Source organism: Rhinichthys klamathensis, unplaced genomic scaffold, assembly GCF_029890125.1.
Source record: "Rhinichthys klamathensis goyatoka isolate OS25496 unplaced genomic scaffold, OSU_Roscu_1.1 h1tg000003l_1, whole genome shotgun sequence".
Lineage (NCBI taxonomy): Eukaryota > Metazoa > Chordata > Actinopteri > Cypriniformes > Leuciscidae > Rhinichthys > Rhinichthys klamathensis.
This window is the reverse complement of record NW_026606556.1, coordinates 6202501-6225176: the sequence shown is the minus strand read 5'-3', so window position 1 is coordinate 6225176 and position 22676 is coordinate 6202501. Positions and strand designations below refer to the sequence as shown.

Sequence of the window (22676 nt, the reverse complement as noted above, 5' to 3'; positions counted from 1 at the left end):
TTTGAACTTTTATCCAAGTACTTCTATGATAATTTGAATATTGTATCACAGAAATAATGATACTACGAGGTTGAAAAGACTGTTTGTGAAGCGGTTTCATGACGACTCTCTCTGGGTCAGCGGCAACACAGCTGTGAATGTTGCGATATGATTTTGTCAAAGGTTTAATAGACAGATGAAATGGAAGATGATCACGTAGGTGTTTGACTCGAGATCAGTCTTTTAAAGATGAATCGTGCAGCTCTATTGTCTCATCTCTCTCTCTCTCTGCAAGGTGACATCTAGTGTATATATCTATGACTTCTGTCAACCTCATCTAGAAGCAAGGATGGAAAATAAAGCAATTTCATTTGAATTAATATCGATTCTGTAATAATAAAAATGCGATATCTAGGTGAATCGATTTTTTCTCCTAGCCCTAACACACAACTGTCTGAATATTAGAAATTATGCAGCCTTTTACTTAAATTTTTTTAAAATCTTTGAATACATTAATTTAGTCAAGTAGTGCTACAGTGTGAAAGCAGACACAGAGATAAAAACAAAAACAAGGGCAAGGTAAATAGATCAGGTGGGCAAAGGTCAGGTTTGGAAAGGAACACTAGTAGTATAGTCAGTGTTTGACTGCATTGCTGCATCCACTGTTTTATATTTGCATGACCTTACAGGACAACCAGTCATTTTTAACATTTCTCAACTAAGTTTATATTTAGCAAGTACTAGGCAGAACACAATGTTTGTTCTAGAAGTGTGAGTGTTAGAGCCGCACGATTCTGGATACATTGAGAATCACGATTTTTTTTTTTCTTCAAACTGAGATCAAGATTCTCCAACAACTAAACAAAATAACGTAATTTACTAGAGGTTCTGACAAAATATTAATTGCTAACGTCTATTTAAAATGTTTAATTAATCTGAAATATTTAAACACTCGGTTTGAATGAATGAATGATTCACCGACTCATTCAAATACATCACGTTTCATAACTGGATGAATCAGCGTTTAGCGAATCTAACATATTTTTTCACTTGTCGCAAAATGGTGGCATAAAGGTGTAATCGATATAATCGTCATTTGAACCACCAAGTTACTTTAAATCTGGGATTTGCTCTATTTTGATCACTGCTGTAGACAGTATTTTTATCTGAAATATAAACTTTGATCGCAGTACTTCTGTGATAAAACACATTTTTTTCACATTTTCTGCGTGAACACAGATTTAAATGTTGCGGTGTGTTTAGTCAAAGGTTTAATAGACACAGAAGAATCGCTGTCAGTTGGGAATAATTTTGCGTGGGTGTTTGAATCGAGATCTCAATCTTTTAACCATTAATCGTGCAGCTCTATGTGCAGTGTGACCAAATAAAATGTCTGTGGTTTTTTTTTTTTTTCTATAGATTATACAGCAGACATTACAATATGGATTTTTTGGTGGAAATTACATGAAATAAACATTTAATCAAATTAATTTCATCTGACTATTTTTCATTTTAATTAGAAGTTTCAAACATGTTGATTACTAAAAGATTCACAACACAGAATTTGTGGAAAACAAAACATTTTATAGAAATTTTTATTTATTACTAAAATGGTTGTTTTTATTAATATTTAAGCATCCACAGACAATGGCAGACAGCGACCAAGGCAGCTCTGGCATAATGTCAATAACTACAATACAAACCACTTAGTTTCTTTACAGTTATTGAGGTAAACATGTCTAAATTACCACAAAAATAAAGGCACCGGCACCGAATTACTGGTTAATATGAATGGTACCCAACACTAGTGATGAGATGATTGGTTCATGTGCGCTTGAACTGAGGCATTACAGTGATCTGTCAAACCGTATTAAAGAGCACCAAAATGACTTTATTGTTTGAATTTCATAATAAAATACACAGAATTTAAGATGAGACTTTGCTTCATATTAAAAGTAACACAGCTTTTTGCGATTATCGGATGGCAGGCACGCTACAAATGTTTAGTTAAGTTTTGTTCACGCATCAACAGAAAGCAGCACAAGACTAAACGATTTTACATTTAAAAACCATATACTGATTAAAATCAAGAAATTAATATTGTCGATCCAGAGCAAGTGTCCGCACAGCTGGCATGTTTAACTGGTGTAATTTATCCACGTTGTGTGCACAAAATAGACACAGAACACAGTCAAAACATACCATCAGAGAAGCACTAAAGAAACATCTGTTTCGGTCACTGCTTCAGCCCTTCAAAACCATTTCAGCCCCAAACTGAAAGTTGCTGTTTCGGCCGAAACATTTTGGTAGCTGAAATTTCGGTGCATCTCTAGATTATAATGGCTCGCTTTCTGTATATTTTTTTATTTTTTACTGCTAACTACATATTGCAAAGTTTCTAGATTGACAACCGTATTTAAATGTGCAATTGAATCAGTTGTCTTTGACAGTAATGGCAACAAAACAATCTGATACAGTATGTCAAATAATCTGTATTAAGTCTTGGAGTGTAAATGCAAAATAATTAGACCTGGCACTTTATGTAAAGTTTAACTTTTTCTTTTATTTTATTACTAACTTTTCAAATCAGCCACTCAGTGACTTCTTACATTTAAATTGACAGATTTTTAAATATAAAGTCTCATGAGAAGCCAGGTTTTTCCGCTATATTTTCTGTTGATATGAACAATCAGGTACATTTAGCAATACAGCGGGTGAATTATGTATATGATGTATATTGCGATGTAATGATGAACTATATGCCTTTCTCAAAGTTGTTCAAAATATTTATAAGGATGCTGTTTTTTAGAAGGCAGCTGTCTGAGATGATGAACGGGAACATGGTTTGTGTAACAAACAACACAATATTAGCCATTTAACAATAACATAGTCGAGGGAGGCTAATCATGTTGATTTCAGTTATGTGTCTGACTTTGTAGAGAGCGATTCATAAAACGCATTACCATTCTGATACATCTACTTGCAGACGAGCCTTTATGAGTGAGTGGAGGCGGGGCTCATTTGCATATCCATGTATCCGCGTATACTAATTTGCACAAAATTGCACAAAAAAATTAAGCATGCCTTAGATTAGAAGACAGCCATCCATGTAGGAAGCTCACTAGGTTTAGTAACTATAGTATGCGATTCTGTTCCTAAAGAAAATACAGTAATAACAACCTAGCTGATGTCCAACAGCAGGGATGTTCCACAATCACATGCTAAAAGGAAACACAGGGATTACATATGCACAGTAAGCGGAACTTGGCAGTCTCTGTGAGTGTCTACATCGACCAACTAACCTGGATTTAGTGCTAGAGAGCATATAGCCAAACAATCCAGCATCTCTTTTCAGACAATTCACCATATACATGAGTTGATTTGAGATTGCAGTTTTATCGCTATAGACCTATAACACAAAATGATTCATGTTTTCATGCACATGGAGATTAATAGAGTCTAATATAGTCAGGATAATGAGCACTGCTGTAGTTCAGTCTATCAGACAATACAAACCACGACATATTGAGGTATTGTATATGGTTTTAAATAGCCACCGTCTGTGCTACATTGTAAAAACAAACCTACTTGTGTTTATCAGACAGACGTGACATGGTAATAAGTGGGTAAGCCGATATGCAAAAAGAAAAACAAACACACGTAACTGGAATATCTCAAATATATTACTGTTTAGTTTGATAACCACAGCATTCTTCAACACCTGCTGTTCAGCGAAAGAAATACAGCTCGTTATAATGTTTTTACAGGAATGCAGAAAATCTACACAAATAGACAGGATCAGTTTGCTTGTCTAAATCAATTTAAACAGCGTGTCAAAAGAGCTGTCCGTGAAACAATGTTATTAGAAGAACGCAAAAACGTAAAGATAATGAACAAAGCCAATGTTGTTTTTATCCAACTCTTGACAGATCTCTTTAAAAGCTCAATTCTTTGTAAGCAAAGCCATAAGTTAAACACCAAATGCGAGAGATTTAAGCTTTTATAACGTGCAGATATATTACAGAAATACATGTGTAAACGGAGTGTTAAATGCGTGTTTTGGAGCTTGAGGTGTGAACATTTCACAGGCTAGCTTGTTAGCGCGTTAGCAGGACAACACTCATCAAAACAACCCGAGATGAGGAGCGAGAAAAACAGAAAATTCCTCGCCCTCGCATCGATTTCCGCCAACTAATATATATAATTCATCAGGATAGGGCATGTGCAGAGTCTTTATAAAACTGTCGCCTACCGCAGCGGTGTCCTTTGCGGAGAAATTGAGGAATTCGCTACACAGAGCGGACGGAGCATCGCGATCAGTCTCGGCCGCCGCCATCTTTCCTTCAGTGCCCAGCCAGCAGCAGAAGCAGCAGTGCCAGTGAGGGAACCGGAAATGAGCCCTACTTCCGTCACAAACCTGGAAAACTTTTCTGCTGAGTAATGGAAAAGTACGGTGTGTGTCCCTGCTGTTGCCTTGGTGACAAGTCACGATAGTAGCCAGCCACTCATTCTCACAGATTTTACCAAAGCATGGTGTTTCCAAAGGAAATTAGTTGTCCTTCCAAACACTGTATGCTGTTATTTCTCTAATAAACTCCCTACATAGGCAGTATTTTAAGGTTTCATAGAGGTGCTCATGATGTGAAACTGTTCTAGTGCATTTTTGAAAAATCATTATGCAGTTATTTTTCAATCAACCATAGTTGATCCAGTTGATCTATCAGTGATGCCAAACCTGGCATCACATTTTTGAATCTGAACACAGTAAGATTATTAGTGAATATTAATAATAATTACATGTTCTTTCTGTTCCTCCTGGTGAAATATTATAACAATTTAAGATAACTATTTAAAGAAAATCATTTATTCCTGTGATCAAAGCAGGTCTTTTCAGCATAATTTCATCAGTCTTCAGTGTCAGATGATCCTCCAGAAATCATTCTAATATACAGATTTGCAGCTCAAGAAACAATCATGTGACAATGAAGACGGTCAATGCTGAAAATTCAGCTTTAATCACAATAATAGGCCTAAATTACATTTTACAACATATTAACATAAAAAAAACATTTATTTGAAATTGTAATAATATTTCACAATATTACTGTTTTACTGTATTTTGATCAAATAAATGCAGCCTCGGTGAGCAGAAGAGACTTCTTTCAAAAACATTAAAATATCATAATAATTCCAATTTCCTTTTGACTGGCAGTGTGTGTATTAACAGCATATGGGTTTTGAATGGCATGCAGGCGAGTAAATGATGGGGAAAAAATGCATGAGTGAACAATTCCTTTTAAGTCGTGGTCTTCTCTCACATTTAATATTTAAATAAAACCTTTAAGATAAAGTCACTTTAATATACACAGAAGCAAACCTATATTGTTACAGTAACTTGGTACAATGCATAACTTAAGAATAAAATAATAAAATAAATGTTGGTCACAAAATCATGTATGACTTGCTGCACAGAAATCCTTTCCAAGTCTTGCTCCTGGTGGATCTGGTGTTGATTTCAGTAGTTCATTGATCAGTTTCAGAGGTTTTGCTATCCGGTTTAAAGTTGCTTTGTCTCTGAGTGTGTCTTATCCTCATCAGTGGCTGCAGAAACACCAGTAATATTACTTAAAGGAATATTCTGGATCATGAACCTAAGTTGCACTTTGTCGTTAACCATGCACAGACAATAATTTAGATTCAATGACTACCTCATTAAAAAAAAACAGTAAAAATGGGCAGAAATGAACTTGCAATGAACAGCATGTTTGCCCCACAGACTTCCATAATAAGTGCAGAATAAGTCTCTTACATGATGTTGAGTTTGTCCGGGGCTGGATCAGATTGAGCAGCAAACTGTGGAGTTCCTTCACTTCAGCCTTCAGCTCACTCAGGTCCTGACTCTGCTTCTGCTGGTCTTTCTGAAGTCTTTGAAGAGTCTTGAGATGTTCTTCTCTCTCTGGAGGTGCGACGCTTCTCCTTCTGTTAAAACAAAAACAACATACGTATGTTAGGCAGGTCACCGTGATTTTGCCAAGTAAGACATGGTCCTGGATCAACATAATTTTGTTGATCCTGGATCAACATTCCTGTCCCAAAATGTAGTCCTTACCCAATCCCTACCCCTAAACCTAACCATAACTTTCCCCTAAAATCAGAGGGTAATGAAAGGTGAATTGCACTGATGTTTAAGTACTTCACCCTGGTTCTAAGCCTAAACTTGACATAAACTGGATGAACCAAAGAAATGATTGGTTGATTGCTACTTGGTGAAATCACGTTCACCATATTAGGCTTTCTAGGAACATCACTTGTCTCAATACATGTAATAAAGATGGTAACACGAAAAATGCAATAATCTAAGCCCAATAAGTTCCAAGATGTTCAATCTACCAACCTTGTGACATCTCTGGCATCTGCATACTGAGGTGAGATTGTCTCTCTTTGGATGTTCAGATATTTATCTAAAGTATCCTGCAGAGCATGCAAAGTTTCAGTTATTCTGCGATATAAGAAAAGACATTTAAAATATAACGTCCAGTAGTTGTTAACGTAGAAACCTTGATCTGTTCTGTAAGCTTCTTCATCTCTGCATGCTGATCTGGGTTAGTGGTGACATCATCATCAAAGAATTCTCCAAGCGGGGCGCAATGGCGGTGGATGTGCTCGTTGTCATAGAAACGTCTCAGACAAGACATGGATTCCTCTATCTGCAGAATGATCGCTGCTTGTTGCATCACCGCATTGGCCAGTGCGTTGTCATAGACCCTGCAAACATAAGCGTTCAGCAAAGGGGTTAAAGGAATAGTGCACCCAAAAATGAAAATTCTACCCAGGTCGTTTCCTTACAATGAGAGTTCACAGTGAGCATATCCATCGTGCCCAAAATGCCCAATAAACATTAGGGCTGTTAATTGAACGTTTCATTACGAAATGATCTATCATCGATTCTCGTAGCCATCAATATAGAATTTGCAGATAGCTCAAAACATGGCACCAAAGATTACAAATTTGATTAGATCCAGGGGCGTGCAATCAATATATAAATATAACAATAATATGTGCCTATTTTACACAACCAGTTGCATTTGCACAAGAACTCTTTGAAAAAATGCAAATCCTGTATCCCAATTGGGACATCCACACAAAAAAAAAAATCTATCAAATCTCACATGAGATCATCAATTGTTTGAGGATTAAGGCCGTCCCTAGGGCGGTGCAACTGCCAAATGGACAGAGGGGTGGCCCCGCACCGAATGCCCCCCTCATCCCCGGAACACGATTGTGAATGGACTGACGGGAACATCCCTACTACCCAACCCTCCCGAACGGACCACTTCCAACTACCTACACACCCCCACCCGAAATGCAATCACGAACAAAAACAAAAAGGACATCCCCACCCGCAACCCTCCCGAACGGACCACTTCCAACTCCACCACCCGGAACGCAATGCGAACAAAAATCGAGGGGGACATCTCCAAACCTCCCGAACGGACCACTTCCAACTCCACCAAATGGAATGCTATCGCAAACAAAATTGAGGGGGACATCCCCATCCCTCCCGAGCGGGCCACTTCCAACTCCACCACATGGAACGCAATCACGAACAAAATCGAGGGGGACATCTCCAACCCTCCCGAACGGACCACTTTCAACTCCACCACATGGAATGCTATCGCGAACAAAATCGAGGGGGACATCTCCACCCCTCCCGAACGGACCACTTCCAACTCCACCACCCGGAACGCAATACAAACAAAATCGAAGGGGACATCTCCAACCCTCCCGAACAGACCACTTCCAACTCCACCACCCGGAACGCAATACAAACAAAATCGAGGGGGACATCTCCAACCCTCCCGAACGTACCACTTCCAACTCCACCACCCGGAACGCAATACGAACAAAATCGAGAGGGACATCTCCAACCCTCCCGAACAGACCACTTCCAACTCCACCACCCGGAACGCAATACAAACAAAATCGAGGGGGACATCTCCATCCCTCCCGAACGGACCACTTCCAACTCCACCACCCGGAACGCAATACGAACAAAATCGAGAGGGACATCTCCATCACTCCCGAACGTACCACTTCCAACTCCACCACATTGAACGCAATACAAACAAAATCGAGGGGGACATCTCCAACCCTCCCGAACGGACCACTTCCAACTCCACCACATGGAACGCAATCACAAACAAAATCAAGGGGGACATCTCCAACCCTCCCGAACGTACCACTTCCAACTCCACCACCCGGAACGCAATACGAACAAAATCGAGAGGGACATCCCCAACCCTCCCGAACGGACCACTTCCAACTCCACCACATTGAACGCAATTATGAACAAAATCGAGGGGGACATCCCCAACCCTCCCGAACGGACCACTTCCAACTCCACCACCTGGAACGCAATCACAAACAAAATCGAGGGGGACATCTCCAACCCTCCCGAACGGACCACTTCCAACTCCACCACATGGAACGCAATCACAAACAAAATCGAGAGGGACATCCCCAACCCTCCCGAACGGACCACTTCCAACTCCACCACATGGAACGCAATCACAAACAAAATCGAGGGGGACATCTCCAACCCTCCCGAACGGACCACATCCAACTCTACCACCCGGAACGCAATCACGAACAAAATCGAGGGGCACATCTCCAACCCTCCCGAACGGACCACTTCCAACTCCACCACCCGGAACGCAATACGAACAAAATCAAGAGGGATATCCCCAACCCTCCCGAACGGACCAATTCCAACTCCACCACCCGGAACGCAATCACGAACAAAATCAAAGGGGACATCTCCAACCCTCCCGAACGGACCACTTCCAACTCCACCACATGGAACGCAATACGAACAAAATCGAGAGGGACATCCCCAACCCTCCCGAACGTACCACTTCCAACTCCACCACATTGAACGCAATTATGAACAAAATCGAGGGGGACATCCCCAACCCTCTCGAACGGACCACTTCCAACTCCACCACCTGGAACGCAATCACGAACAAAATCGAGGGGGACATCTCCAACCCTCCCGAACGGACCACTTCCAACTCCACCATATGGAACGCAATCACAAACAAAATCAAGGGGGACATCTCCAACCCTCCCGAACGTACCACTTCCAACTCCACCACCCGGAACGCAATACGAACAAAATCGAGAGGGACATCCCCAACCCTCCCGAACGGACCACTTCCAACTCCACCACCTGGAACGCAATCACAAACAAAATCGAGGGGGACATCTCCAACCCTCCCGAACGGACCACTTCCAACTCCACCACATGGAACGCAATCACAAACAAAATCGAGAGGGACATCCCCAACCCTCCCGAACGGACCACTTCCAACTCCACCACATGGAACGCAATCACAAACAAAATCGAGGGGGACATCTCCAACCCTCCCGAACGGACCACATCCAACTCTACCACCCGGAACGCAATCACGAACAAAATCGAGGGGCACATCTCCAACCCTCCCGAACGGACCACTTCCAACTCCACCACCCGGAACGCAATACGAACAAAATCAAGAGGGATATCCCCAACCCTCCCGAACGGACCAATTCCAACTCCACCACCCGGAACGCAATCACGAACAAAATCAAAGGGGACATCTCCAACCCTCCCGAACGGACCACTTCCAACTCCACCACATGGACGCAATCACGAACAAAATCGAGGGGGACATCTCCAACCCTCCCGAACAGACCACTTCCAACTCCACCACCCGGAACGCAATCACGAACAAAATCGAAGGGGACATCTCCAACCCTCCCGAACGGACCACTTCCAACTCCACCACATGGAACGCAATCACGAACAAAATCGAAGGGGACATCTCCAACCCTCCCGAAAGGACCACTTCCAACTCCACTACATGTAACGCAATCACAAACAAAATCGCGGGGGACATCTCCAACCCTCCCGAACAGACTACTACCAACTCCACCACCCGGAATGCTATCGCGAACAAAATCGTGGGGGACATCCCCAACCCTCCCGAACGGACCACTACCAACTCCACCACATGGAACACAATCGCCGACCGGAAAGCGATCGTACACAGACTGAGGGGGACATCCCCACCCCCCAACCATCCCAAACAGAAAAATGGTCAGTGACAATTTGACATCTTCTAGGTTTCTGCATCACAATTGTGGTGTTTGAACAGATTAAAAGAGAATGCGCACTTTGACGAAAATGCGTAGAATGATCGACATTGCATGCAGATGTAGCTAACATAGTTTCAATAGCGTCTTACATGAAAGTTCCAATGCATCTTAAAATATATACAGTAGTGGCCAAAATTGATGTCCGACCTAGGAAAATGTATATCTTCATCCTTTATTTAAAACATGTTTCATTTCCTGGCATTGATTCATATTGATATATCGTTATTTGTTACACCCCTAACATGCATATCATAAAAGTACATATGACTTACTAATACCTTTGGAAGGTGTCAGAAAGCAGAGCAATCAGTAAATTAACACAGAGAATAGCAGACAGGGCCAGAAATGTTCCGCAGAGAAGGTAGGCCATCACTGCGTCCACATCCAACATGGCATCAAACTCATACTCATCCACCAGGGTGATGCGGTACAGGCTGTAGAGCAGCTCAGGAACCGTCTCCATACTGGGCACCTCAGCTAAACCTGAGTGCAATAGAGGAAACGTTTATGTCTCATGCATCATGTCTTTAACTATACTGCAAGTCTTTGTGACAGTACCTCCAAATATGATCCAGAAAGCACAGGCATATGGGATGTAGATCTCTATATAGAGAAAGAGGAAACGCAGCACGTCTCCTGCAATCTTCCCCAGCATGACAATGAAGGGACCCATAGCTCTAGAGAATAACATCAGACATTTACCTGGAGTACAATCATGTGTCATGGACCACGGTGTTGGCTAATAGAGAGCAAAGATCAGTTTTCAGAAGTGAAAATCATTAAAATGTCATCATTTACTCACCCTCATGTCCTTCCAAACCAGTATGGCTTTCTTTCTTCTACAAAACCCAAAAGAAGATATTTTGAAAAATGTCTTAATCTTTTTTGTTCATACAAATAAAGGCAATGTCGCTCTTCAAAATATCTTTGTGTTCATTAAGAACAAAGAAATGTATAGGTTTGGAACAACATGAGGGTGAGTAAATGAGTAAACTATCCCTTTAATTGACACCATAGACAAATTGTACTGTAATTTTTTACTCAATTAGGTCTTTTGCAAAGTTTCATTCACTTTATAATAGTACACTACTCTTCGAAAGTTTAGAGTCGCTGAGATATTATAATGTCTTTGAAAGAAATCACTTCTGCTCACCAAAGCTGCACTTATTTGATACAGTAAAAAAGCATACATTTTGTGAAATATTATTACAATTTAAAATAGCTGGTATATATATACACTCACCTAAAGGATTATTAGGAACACCATACTAATACTGTGTTTGACCCCCTTTCGCCTTCAGAACTGCCTTAATTCTACGTGGCATTGATTCAACAAGGTGCTGAAAGTATTCTTTAGAAATGTTGGCCCATATTGATAGGATAGCATCTTGCAGTTGATGGAGATTTGTGGGATGCACATCCAGGGCACGAAGCTCCCGTTCCACCACATCCCAAAGATGCTCTATTGGGTTGAGATCTGGTGACTGTGGGGGCCATTTTAGTACAGTGAACCCATTGTCATGTTCAAGAAACCAATTTGAAATGATTCGAGCTTTGTGACATTATCCTGCTGGAAGTAGCCATCAGAGGATGGGTACATGGTGGCCATAAAGGGATGGACATGGTCAGAAACAATGCTCAGGTAGGCCGTGGCATTTAAACGATGCCCAATTGGCACTAAGGGACCTAAAGTGTGCCAAGAAAACATCCCCACACCATTACACCACCACCACCAGCCTGCACAGTGGTAACAAGGCATGATGGATCCATGTTCTCATTCTGTTTACGCCAAATTCTGACTCTACCATCTGAATGTCTCAACAGAAATCGAGACTAATCAGACCAGGCAACATTTTTCCAGTCTTCAACTGTCCAATTTTGGTGAGCTCTTGCAAATTGTAGCCTCTTTTTCCTATTTGTAGTGGAGATGAGTGGTACCCGGTGGGGTCTTCTGCTGTTGTAGCCCATCCGCCTCAAGGTTGTGCGTGTTGGCTTCACAAATGCTTTGAGGCGAACCTCGGTTGTAACGAGTGGTTATTTCAGTCAAAGTTGCTCTTCTATCAGCTTGAATCCGTCGGCCCATTCTCCTCTGACCTCTAGCATCAACAAGGCATTTCCGCCCACAGGACTGCCGCATACTGGATGTTTTTCCCTTTTCACACCATTCTTTGTAAACCCTAGAAATGGTTGTGCATGAAAATCCCAGTAACTGAGCAGATTGTGAAATACTCAGACCGGCCCCTCTGGCACCAACAACCATGCCACGCTCAAAATTTATTAAATCACCTTTCTTTCCCATTCTGACATTCAGTTTGGAGTTCAGGAGATTGTCTTGACCAGGACCACACCCCTAAATGCATTGAATCAACTGCCACGTGATTGGTTGATTAGATAATTGCATTAATGAGAAATTGAACAGGTGTTCCTAATAATCCTTTAGGCGAGTGTATATTAAAAGGGCATTTATTCCTGTGATCAGCAGCATCATTACTCCAGTCTTCAGTGTCACATGATCCTAAAGAAATCATTTTAATATGCTGATTTGCTGCTCAAGAAACATTTCTGATTATTATAATCAATCAATTATATATTGATCAAAATGTATTAAACAAAGTATTTTTAATATTGTGAGTTATGTTGGAGCTGGTTGATTTGGTTCATGTCTTAGTATTTACTGAGTTATTTTTGCAATCCCTATGGAAACAATGGGAAAAGGCTGGAAAAAGTGGCCAATTATTGCTTGAAAAGTGAAATGATGTTCCATCATGTGGAAATACTGCGGTAGCACTTAGAAGAAGTGACTGAGTCTGGCCTTTCTCTATTTGATTGAACCTCACGACTCCTGGTCTTCTTTCACCATATCTGGTTCTGGGTCCTTAACTGTTAAGCCCTTGTTATCCCCCCACCCCCACATCTATTCCCATGGTTACCTAGCTCACAAACAGGAGGCCACCGGTGGAGTCTCAGAGAAACCTGAGATATGCAAGCACTGTTGTTTGGGCCACTGAGCAGGTGGTTCAGTTCGGCTTCAGGCGCTGTGTGTGCCGTAGCATCCAGGAGACCGTAAGGTGTTGTCATTATATCTGAGGGCCTTGCTTTGCAGCACAAGTATCTATGGCAACTCTCTGCCACTGACCAGGTGTTCCTACAGAGCAGACGTTCTCGAGGCTTTTCTCAGATCACCACTATTATAGACGCTTCATGACCCCCTTTAAAAAACTGTTTATTTTACGCATACATCTTTTAAAACTGAATTGAGCAGTGGAGAATTTATGATTCAACCATTTTGAAAATGAAAACAGCAATATTGTGAAATATTATAACAATTTAAAAGAACTATTTTCTGTTAATATATTTTTTTAATGTTATTTATTGATGCAAAGCTGAATTTTCAGCATCATCACTCCAGTCTTCGGTGTCACATGATCTTTCAGAAATCACAGGAATAAATTACAAATGAAAATATATTCTAATAGAAAAAAATTATTTTAGATTGTAATAATATTTCACAATTTCCATGTATTTTTCATCAAATAAAATCAGCCTTATAGTGAGCAGAAGAGACTTCTTTCGAAAACATAAACAAATTTTAATTATTCCAAACTTTTGACCGGCGGTGTACACTTGGATAATCCTGCATTCGTTGAAATGTTTTTATTAACATTCCAAATTACATTTTAATTTTTAATTTCACTCCACAAGGAAAGATGTGTTAATAATATGGGTTATTCGATTTTTGGAAATCATAATCAGTTCCTCTATAATCAATTAGTCTTGACCTGCAAGAGCCGGTGGAGGTCAAGATCCCAAAGTTACTTAAACAGTGCATACCTAAAAGCTCGGACATGCTTCATTAGCCTTAACCACAGGAAAATAATGGACACTGCGAAGAGGCGAAGACTGTTCTGTCGAAGTGCGGCAGACACTAGAAATATGTCTGTCAAGTGGATGCCCAGAACGGCCAGCAGCAGCAAATACACTAGCCAATCAAAGATATTCCTGTGGGCGACACATCAGCATACTTAGTATATTCACTCTTTCACATTCTACACTGGCTTATTCTGAGTACTTTACCAGGGGTCTTGAGTGTAGGTTCCTTTCAGGTTTCGAATATACCTAATTTGGCCTTCTAAGTAATTGCGTTCCTGTATTATAAAGCAAAACATTAATTATTACAATTCTGTATTTTATTATTGTTTATTTATGAGAAATTAATGCATACTGTGTACACCAAAGTCAACTTTAAATGAACATTCTGAGTTGAAAATAAGTTAGCATCATTTACACTGAAAATGATTTTGACTAAAACAAACACAAATTGTGCTTACCATAATGCACTTACAATGGAATTCTACGGGGGAAAGCAATGCAGAAGGTTTAATGGTTAAAGGGTTAGATCAGCCAAAAATGAAAAGGCTGTCATCATTTATTCACACTCATGTCGTTCATCTTCAGAACACAAATGAAAATATTTTTTAATGAAATCTGACATTTCTGTCCCTCCATTGACAGCTATCACTTTTACGCTTCAAATGTCATAAAGAGATCATAAAAATGAATCCATATGAATTGAGTCCAAATTTTCTGAATAGACTCAATCGCTTTACAGTTGTGGTCAGAATTATTGGCACCCCTGATTAATATGATCAAAAATGGCTATTTATTTGTTTCATAATGTGATTTCCCCCCACTTTCAATTATTTTACTTCAATGAAAGGTTAGATTTTTGCAAATTTTTTGAATAAACAATGCACATTTATTTTTTAACAGCCAATTTTGATCATATTTACCAGGGGTGCCATTAATTCTGACCAGCACTGTATATGATGAACAGTTTGCGTTCAGGCTGGATTACTTGCGAGCTGCGTAACACGAGAATGAACCTCATTGGTTCTCGCACCAGTCTTATGTAATTCTTGTGGGTGGATTGTTTAAGTTTTACATTTTAAAAGTATTGTATTTTGTGTTGTATGTATTTTAACACATATTCCAATGATTTGCCCCTGCATAGACAACCATTGCAAGTGCATCAGTGTAAAAGATCAAAGGACCGATTCCGTAAAAGATTTTGAAGGCTGATAAAAAAATAAAAATAAACTGTGGTTGTGGACAGAATGCCACAGACTATGTGAATACAGCTTACATTTATAGTCTTTAGTATGAGAAAACCTCTTTTTAATAGGTTAGTTTACCCAAAAATGAAAATACTGTCATCATCTCACTGTCATGTCTTTCCTAACTTTGCAACACAATTGAAGATTTTTTTACCTCATTTCACCTCATTCAACCAAAACTTCCAAATGTCATAAACACCTCATAAAAGTAGCCCATATGAATTGAGTGGTTAGGTTTAATCCAAGTTTCTGAAGAGAGATGACTGCTTTATAATCTGCTATATGAACAGATTTACCTTAACATTTTATACACATACAAATATCGATCAACGCACATCAAATATGGTAAAAGGAAGCTCAGATATGCTTGACGTGAAGGCGAGTAAATGACGACAGAATTTTCATTTCTGGGCAGGGCCGTAGCTAAAGGATTCGGGGCCCCCTGAAAAAATATTGATGTGGGCCCCCACCTCCACCAATATCATATACTGTACAATAGATGAACATGTAGGCCCACATAACAGAAGATGGTGATGTTGTTGTAAAACCTTTATTTTAAAAGTTAAATGTTTATTTAAAAATTACAACTAATAAAAACTAACAAAAAGCAAGAAATTGTTAAATAATAATAAAACCAATTTTTAAAAAGTAATACATTTTTTCCCCATCAGTCTGTTATAATTCATAAATCAAAAAGTAAACATTTAGAAATTGACAAGAATGCAGTCTAATTAAAAAAAAAAACATTCATTGTCTTATTATTAAATAAAGCGAATACATTCATTCATCCAAGTGCAGTGTGTTGTATTCGTGTTTTCTCCATGTTTTAAATATCATCAGCCGGCAGTTCAGATGCATAATGCAATGCGTCGTGACTCGTGTAATTTTTTTAAAACTCTATTTACAATAGTGTAAAAAGACAGGAATTTAGACCACGTAATCATTCGGTCGATTGTGGCGCGCACCGATAATAAAAAATGACTGTACACGGCAGACTGTAGACACAAGTTTTCTAATTCCCAGCGAAATAACAATATATAACCGGTCTTTAAGAACGTCTTGATCGACTGGGATACAACCACTCTCCTTGCCTCCCTCTCCGTCTTTTCCTGGCATTTCTGGTTCCCTGATTTATGTTTTCTTTTTTCCCCGACATTTTTCAGTCAGTCAGTCTCCTGCTCTTCCACCAAGTTCATCGTTAACTTCAGGCTGCCGCCTCAACTCTGATTGGTTCTGTTCACGAGCTGGGGTGGGGCTTACAATTTTATTGGGTCCATCTGATGTTTGTCACTGACTCTGACTGAATAATTAATAAATACTTTAGGTCGGACTAAACCATTTTTATGGAGGTAAGAGAAGCAGATATTTGGAAAAATATTTACCCAAATTGCACGTTTTTGTGGTTTTCATTTAAATCTCAGGCATACAACTAATATAAATATTAGAATTATTCATACTACAGGGGCCTAAATAGTATAACTGCTGGATTTTGTGGTTTATAATCTATAATTGTCGCCACCTTTCACCCCACTAGCGACGGCCCTGTTTCTGGGTGAACCAACCCTTTAAAATACATGCCAAAACATGGGATGCATTTAAACATCAAAAGGTTTGAATTCAGATTGTGAAATCAGTCCATAAGCTTATTAGACCTTTCTCTCTTGAATGAGACCTGCATGTGTGGGTTCCTCATGTTACCTCAGGCCACATGGGGTGAGAGCAGCTCAAGTCCTCATTGATCTTCTGCACAGTCCAGCACTGCCAGTGCTTCAGTTTCCTCCCAGACCTCACGATCTCCATCACTTCCCTGTACACCGCCGTCACCGTCAGCACCAGTGCCAAGACCACCAGCAACACACGCCACCAGTCCTACCAACAGCAGAGCATGGACTGGATGAGTGTGTGTGTGTGTGTTTATAAGCAATCCAGTGCTCGTCCAGCTGTTTGCATGGCGTGTTCTACATCATGTTAAATATGTCCTGGAACATCAACACAGGAAAGAAAACTGTGTTCGTAATGGGGCCTATAGCCTACAGTAGAGGCCAAACGTCATGTCCAGAGGGAATAACTGATTTTAATAACCCTACAAATTCAAAATATGAGGGAAATATGTTATAGTTTTATTTTTAAAACACTAAACTTGGTTCGGGTGTTTTATCTGACAAAACTATTTTTTGGGGGAAAAGCAACAGGAAAGCTACAGGTTTTATTTTGCTGTTAAAAACTAAAAAAAGTATAGAAAAGCAAAAAGCTCACAGGAAAAAAGCATACATTGACTATTTTTGCCAGCCGGCCGGGCAAACATTATGACCACACAGTTTGGCGTGATTCATTACATTATTACAAATTGTCTCCAAGCACAACTACACAATATGTTTACAAAAATCTTTAACAAATTTGTATTAATATTTGAATAAAGGGTGAAGATGTAAATTTTCCTAGGCTGTCCATCATTTTTGGCAGCTACTGTACATATCAAAACTACTGATCTATTATGAAAAGGTTACACTTTATTTTGATGGTCCACTTTAGACATTCTATTAACAGTAAATTTAATTTAAATTAGTCAGTAAAGTGAATTTGCAACTACGTCAACTTATTCTACAAACCTGAACCCTAACCGCTTTTCCACTGCATAGTACGGTACGGCACGGTTCGGTACGGCACGGTTCGGTACGGCACGCTTTGGCGCTTTTCCACTGCATGGTACGGTACGGCTCGGTACGGCTCACTTGTGGCGCGTTTCCACTGCATGGTACGGCACGGTACGGCTCGCTTCGGCTCGCTTTAAATGGTACCACCTCTGTCGAGGTTCCAAGCGTACCGTACCGATACTAAAATGTGACGTGAACACACTGCAGATCACTGATTGGTCAGACAGAATCGCCACTACCAGCGTCATTGTATTTGCGAGACATCAAACCCGCTAGATTTAAATAGCCAGTAACAGCCTCTGTTTAAAAGTAGACATGTGAGGCAAGTTGGCTACCTTATATGCTGAGTTTCTGTTCATTTATGTGACGAGCTCCAGTTCACACGCCGGCGCCTCCGTTTCCTATCTATCGTCTGCTATATTTAGGCTACTACTTCTTATTTATTAAATCCAGGCAATTGGTTGATGAAACACTGATTAAAATTAAGATACAATTAATACAAAACGAAATTCAGGTTAAAGAAAGGTTTTGTGCTTTCTGTTGGATGTCTAAGTGAAAGTTTTAAAGCATCTTTTATTGCCGCTTTCAGAGCGCTCACGTCCGTAACGGAGAACACGTCCGTAACATTGTTTTTTTCCTCATAAATGCGAACACGAAAAAAAAAAGAAAAAAAAAAAGGAATATTTTATGCATTGTGGAGACTGAGAGCCAACCCTTCTTCATCCGGTGGGTATTTGGTTTGCGCAGTGTAATTCACATAAAATTCACAAATATTTTGCCTCCTGTTTTTTTTTTTTTTTTAAGCAATCAGAAATCCGACGGCACAGCTATAATCCCACCCACTTTGAAGCGGTACTAACTGCAGTGGAAAACCAAACCGAGCTAAAGCGAACCGAGCTGTGCCGTGCTGAGCCGAGTCGTACCACGCAGTGGAAAAGCGAAGCGAGCCGAACCGTGCCGAGCCGAACCGTGCCGTACTGAGCCGTACCAGCAGTGGAAAAGCGCCATAACAGTCTACTAATACTCTGATGAGATAAGTATGTTACCTAGAGTAAGTAGAATGTCTAAAGTGGACCATTGAATAAAATGTTCCTAGACTATAAACTGTAGTTAGTCTGACCTCAGGAAGCTTGTAGCGATCTCCATTTGGACGAACTGACACAGATATGGCAACTGTTGTCCAGGACACGATAAACAGGAAGTTGAAAAGCAGGAGTATCCAGGCGCCCGTCCTGTGGGAAAACATGTAATAATATGATGCGAATCTCAGCCCATGTTTCTCCATGCATCAGCGCTGGACTTTGACACGGTTTACCTGCCATATAAGTTCCACTTGACCGTGATGAGTTTGAGCACTACAGGGTGCATGATGAGGTCCAGTTTACCTTCATTGACAATAATCTCCAGCTGTGGACAGAGACAGCTCTCATAACCCAATGCAGCAACACCTGTGTCGAGGAACTTTATATGAAATATGTTTAAAGATGTGTACCGGTGATGACGGATCAGAACCTTTTGGGTTTGTCTTGTCAGCCGGCTTTGGCTCCAGAAGATGAAGGTAGTAGAACTTTTGTCGGGCCATTCGGTCTTTCATAAGGAACTGATTCATTGCCTGATCAGCCTGTCGACACCAAGATGATGATCACTGAGAATAGTACACTACCGTTCAAAGGTTTGGGGTCGGTACGATTCATTTGTTAAAAAATACAGTAATATTGTAAAATATGATTGCAATTCAAAACAACTTTTCTATTTGGATATGTTAAAATGATTTTTTTTTTAATGATTTTAAAATGTATGTAGTTGAATTTTCGGTATAATTTCTCCAGTCTTCAGTGTCACATGATCCTCCAGAAATCATTCTAATATGCTGATTTGCTGCTCAAGAAACATTTCTGATTATTATAAATGTTGAAGAGAATTGCGCTGCTTCATATTTTTGTGGAAACCATGATACATTTTTTTCAGGATTATTTGATGAATGGAAATTTGTTCAAAAGAACAGCATTTATTTGAAATAGAAATATTTAGTTTTAGAATGTTTTACTGTCGCTTTTAATCAGTTTAATGAATTTTTGCTGAATGAAAGTATTAATTTAAAGACTCCAAACGTAGAAGTGTGTGTTTTACTAGTTTAAAAACAGGAATGTGAAGCTTGCCTTTTTTATAAGCACTGACATAAATATAAAATAATTATAAAATGATTCACTTATGTGAGTTATATTTCAGTTATTATACTACAAAATATTATTTTATTGAATGTTTTTTTTTTTAAATGATGAATGAATTTCACTAGCCTTCATTATGCCACATGATTGCAATCTCCAGACAAAACATTTGCACTTGTATTGCATTACTTTGGTATTTCAAAACATTTAGCAGCAACACTTGTATTGTATCCATCTTGGATTAATGGCCTTTTCTAGTATTTTTTTCATTCGACAGTCACTTTGGCAGCATCTACTAATGTACGAATGTTGATTATCTTGTACTGTAACCATAGCAGTCCTTGAGTACTCACCACAGGACTCATTTTAGTGATCATGGCAGTAATGCAGAGCTGTCCATCAGAGTCCTGCACTCCAGCGTCGGCTCCAAACCCCAGCAGCAAACCTGCCGTCTCACTCCGATCTGCACATACAGTAACAACAGCTCTCATCATACCCTTGGATGCAGAAGTCAAAACAGAAGAGACTCCTTCGACTGTCCACTGTTAGAGCTTGAGGACTGACCTCGTGGCTACACTACTGACTTGTCTAGTCAAAGACCAAAAGGTCAGGTGTTTGAGCCCCACTCGGGTCTATCTGTGCAGGTGAACTGCTAATAAAAGCCTTACCGAAGTTTGCAGCCAGCTGTAGAGGCGTCCTCTCTTTATAGTCTCGGACAGCGATGTCCGCCCCGTTCTGCAGTAACATCCTAACTCCACCAACTGCATCATTCTTAGCGGCGAAGTGCAGCGGAGTCTGCTTGTCTTTCAGCGTGCGAGCTTCAATGTCAGCTGCCGTTACGATGAAACATTCAGAGACGACATACACATCACCGTACAAAAGTTATCATTCATTTTTGAGAGAAGTCTCACCAAAGCTGCATTTATTTGATCAAAAATACCGTAAAAACAGTAACATTGTGAAATTTTGATGTATGTTAAAAATGTAATTTATTACTGTGGTCAAAGCTGAATTCTCTCAGTGTCACATGATCCTTCACACTGTAAAATATAATCCTGGATAAAAACGGTAAACTACTGGCAGCTGTGTTTTCCAGCATTATACCGTAAAAATACGGTGTGTTACTGTTTTTAAAATTAACAGCTAAATACCGTATTGTCAGCTACAGTATGAAACTTAACAGCTATATGCTGTAACACAAAAAACAGTAACACACCGTATTGTTACGGTATGATGCTGGCAACCACGGCTGTCAGTAGTTTACCGTTTTTTTACAGGATTATTTTTTACAGTGCAAAAATCATTCTAATATGATGATTTGATGCTCAATAAACATTTCTGATTATTATCAATGCTGAAAACAGTCGTGATGCTTCATTATTTTGTGGAAAACACATTTTCCAAGAAAATTGCAAAAGAACAGCATTTATTTGAATGCATTTATCATGAATGTCTTTGCTGTCACTTTTGAACAATTTCATGTGAACCTGCTGAATAAAGGTACTATTCATTTCTTCAACAACAACAGAAAAAAAACTTTTTACTGACCGCAAACTTTTCAATACAGTATATATATATATATATATATGTATGTGGCTTGTCTTTTCTTTAAACGTGTTTGAATTTAAAGTCATTTTCCTTTCAAAACCCTATATGTTATGGCCAAATTTTTTTTAAATCACAATTTTTTCTTAATTCCTGATAGACAAATTCTGCATTTTGCTGAGTCCTGATAGACACACACCTCCTCTTTCTAACAGGAAGTGCATCATCTCCTCATAATCCAGAGCTGCTGCCACATGAAGAGGCGTCACTCCAAAGGCATCGGCCCTCTGAAAATCAGCCCCTCTTTCCAGGAAAAAACGCATCACATCCACGTTCCACGCCCGAGATATCTAGAAACACACACATCTGTGAATGCTTTACAGCTGTTCATAGCCAAGGCGTGACTTATAGTCTCAATATTTCAATACAAGCATCAGCTGATCATTTACATCCCAGAATGACAATTTATGGCATATATGTCTTGCATAAGGAGTCAAACATTAACCTCATGCAGGGCCGTTTGCCCGTATTTGTCTGCTGAGTTTGGGTCGGCTCCATGTGTGAGGACATCATTCAGCAACTGCAGGTCCACCTAAAGCAAAAATCAATATCACTGTGTGGCACTGACAAATACGACACCATGTCTCCCGAAGTTCAGGAAAGTGGAGCATTTGCGTCATGTAACCTCATCTGTGTCTTTATTGCTGGCCGCCAGAACTCGAAAGTGATCCAGAAGCCTTTTATTCAGCTGGATCTTCGTATTCTTCAGTCCATCCACAGCGTCTTCATCTGCTGCCAGACCCTTGTACTTGTTGCCTACATATTCCTCTAAAAAGACACAATCATTTAGATTTAGGATTGATATTATGCCGAAAACAAAAGTACCATAGTTTTTTTTTTTTTTTAATGGTATTACCTTGGACATACATTGTAAAATACAATGCAATATATTTGATGAAAAAAATTCAAATAAATAAATATATATATATAATTGTTATTTTTTATTATTATTCTTATGT

The 22676-nt window shown here is 39.7% G+C and overlaps 2 protein-coding genes across 3 annotated transcripts in view; both read right to left on the bottom strand.

Annotated features, from left to right (window-relative positions):
* ubr2 (ubiquitin protein ligase E3 component n-recognin 2) overlaps window positions 1–4353 on the bottom strand; it is a 52420-nt gene extending 48067 nt beyond the window's left edge. For both annotated transcript variants that reach the window (XM_056250276.1, XM_056250268.1), the window contains exon 1: window positions 4232–4353. In XM_056250276.1, the coding sequence (XP_056106251.1) occupies window positions 4232–4315 (84 nt within the window). In that variant the 5' untranslated portion in view covers window positions 4316–4353. The remainder of the gene's footprint in view (window positions 1–4231) is intronic.
* Window positions 4354–5269: 916 nt separating this feature from the next.
* Window positions 5270–22676, bottom strand: part of si:ch73-193i2.2 (transient receptor potential channel pyrexia) — an 18450-nt gene continuing 1043 nt past the window's right edge. Inside the window, exons 3-19 of the mRNA XM_056250257.1 lie at window positions 22343–22485; window positions 22163–22249; window positions 21857–22007; window positions 20781–20942; window positions 20466–20575; window positions 19437–19565; window positions 19260–19351; window positions 19065–19176; window positions 16989–17159; window positions 14251–14321; window positions 14008–14175; window positions 10735–10853; window positions 10455–10659; window positions 6537–6744; window positions 6374–6450; window positions 5789–5958; window positions 5270–5580 (exon numbers count right to left, since the gene is read on the bottom strand). Of these exons, the coding sequence (XP_056106232.1) occupies window positions 5537–5580; window positions 5789–5958; window positions 6374–6450; window positions 6537–6744; window positions 10455–10659; window positions 10735–10853; window positions 14008–14175; window positions 14251–14321; window positions 16989–17159; window positions 19065–19176; window positions 19260–19351; window positions 19437–19565; window positions 20466–20575; window positions 20781–20942; window positions 21857–22007; window positions 22163–22249; window positions 22343–22485 (2219 nt within the window). The 3' untranslated portion in view covers window positions 5270–5536. The remainder of the gene's footprint in view (window positions 5581–5788; window positions 5959–6373; window positions 6451–6536; window positions 6745–10454; window positions 10660–10734; window positions 10854–14007; window positions 14176–14250; window positions 14322–16988; window positions 17160–19064; window positions 19177–19259; window positions 19352–19436; window positions 19566–20465; window positions 20576–20780; window positions 20943–21856; window positions 22008–22162; window positions 22250–22342; window positions 22486–22676) is intronic.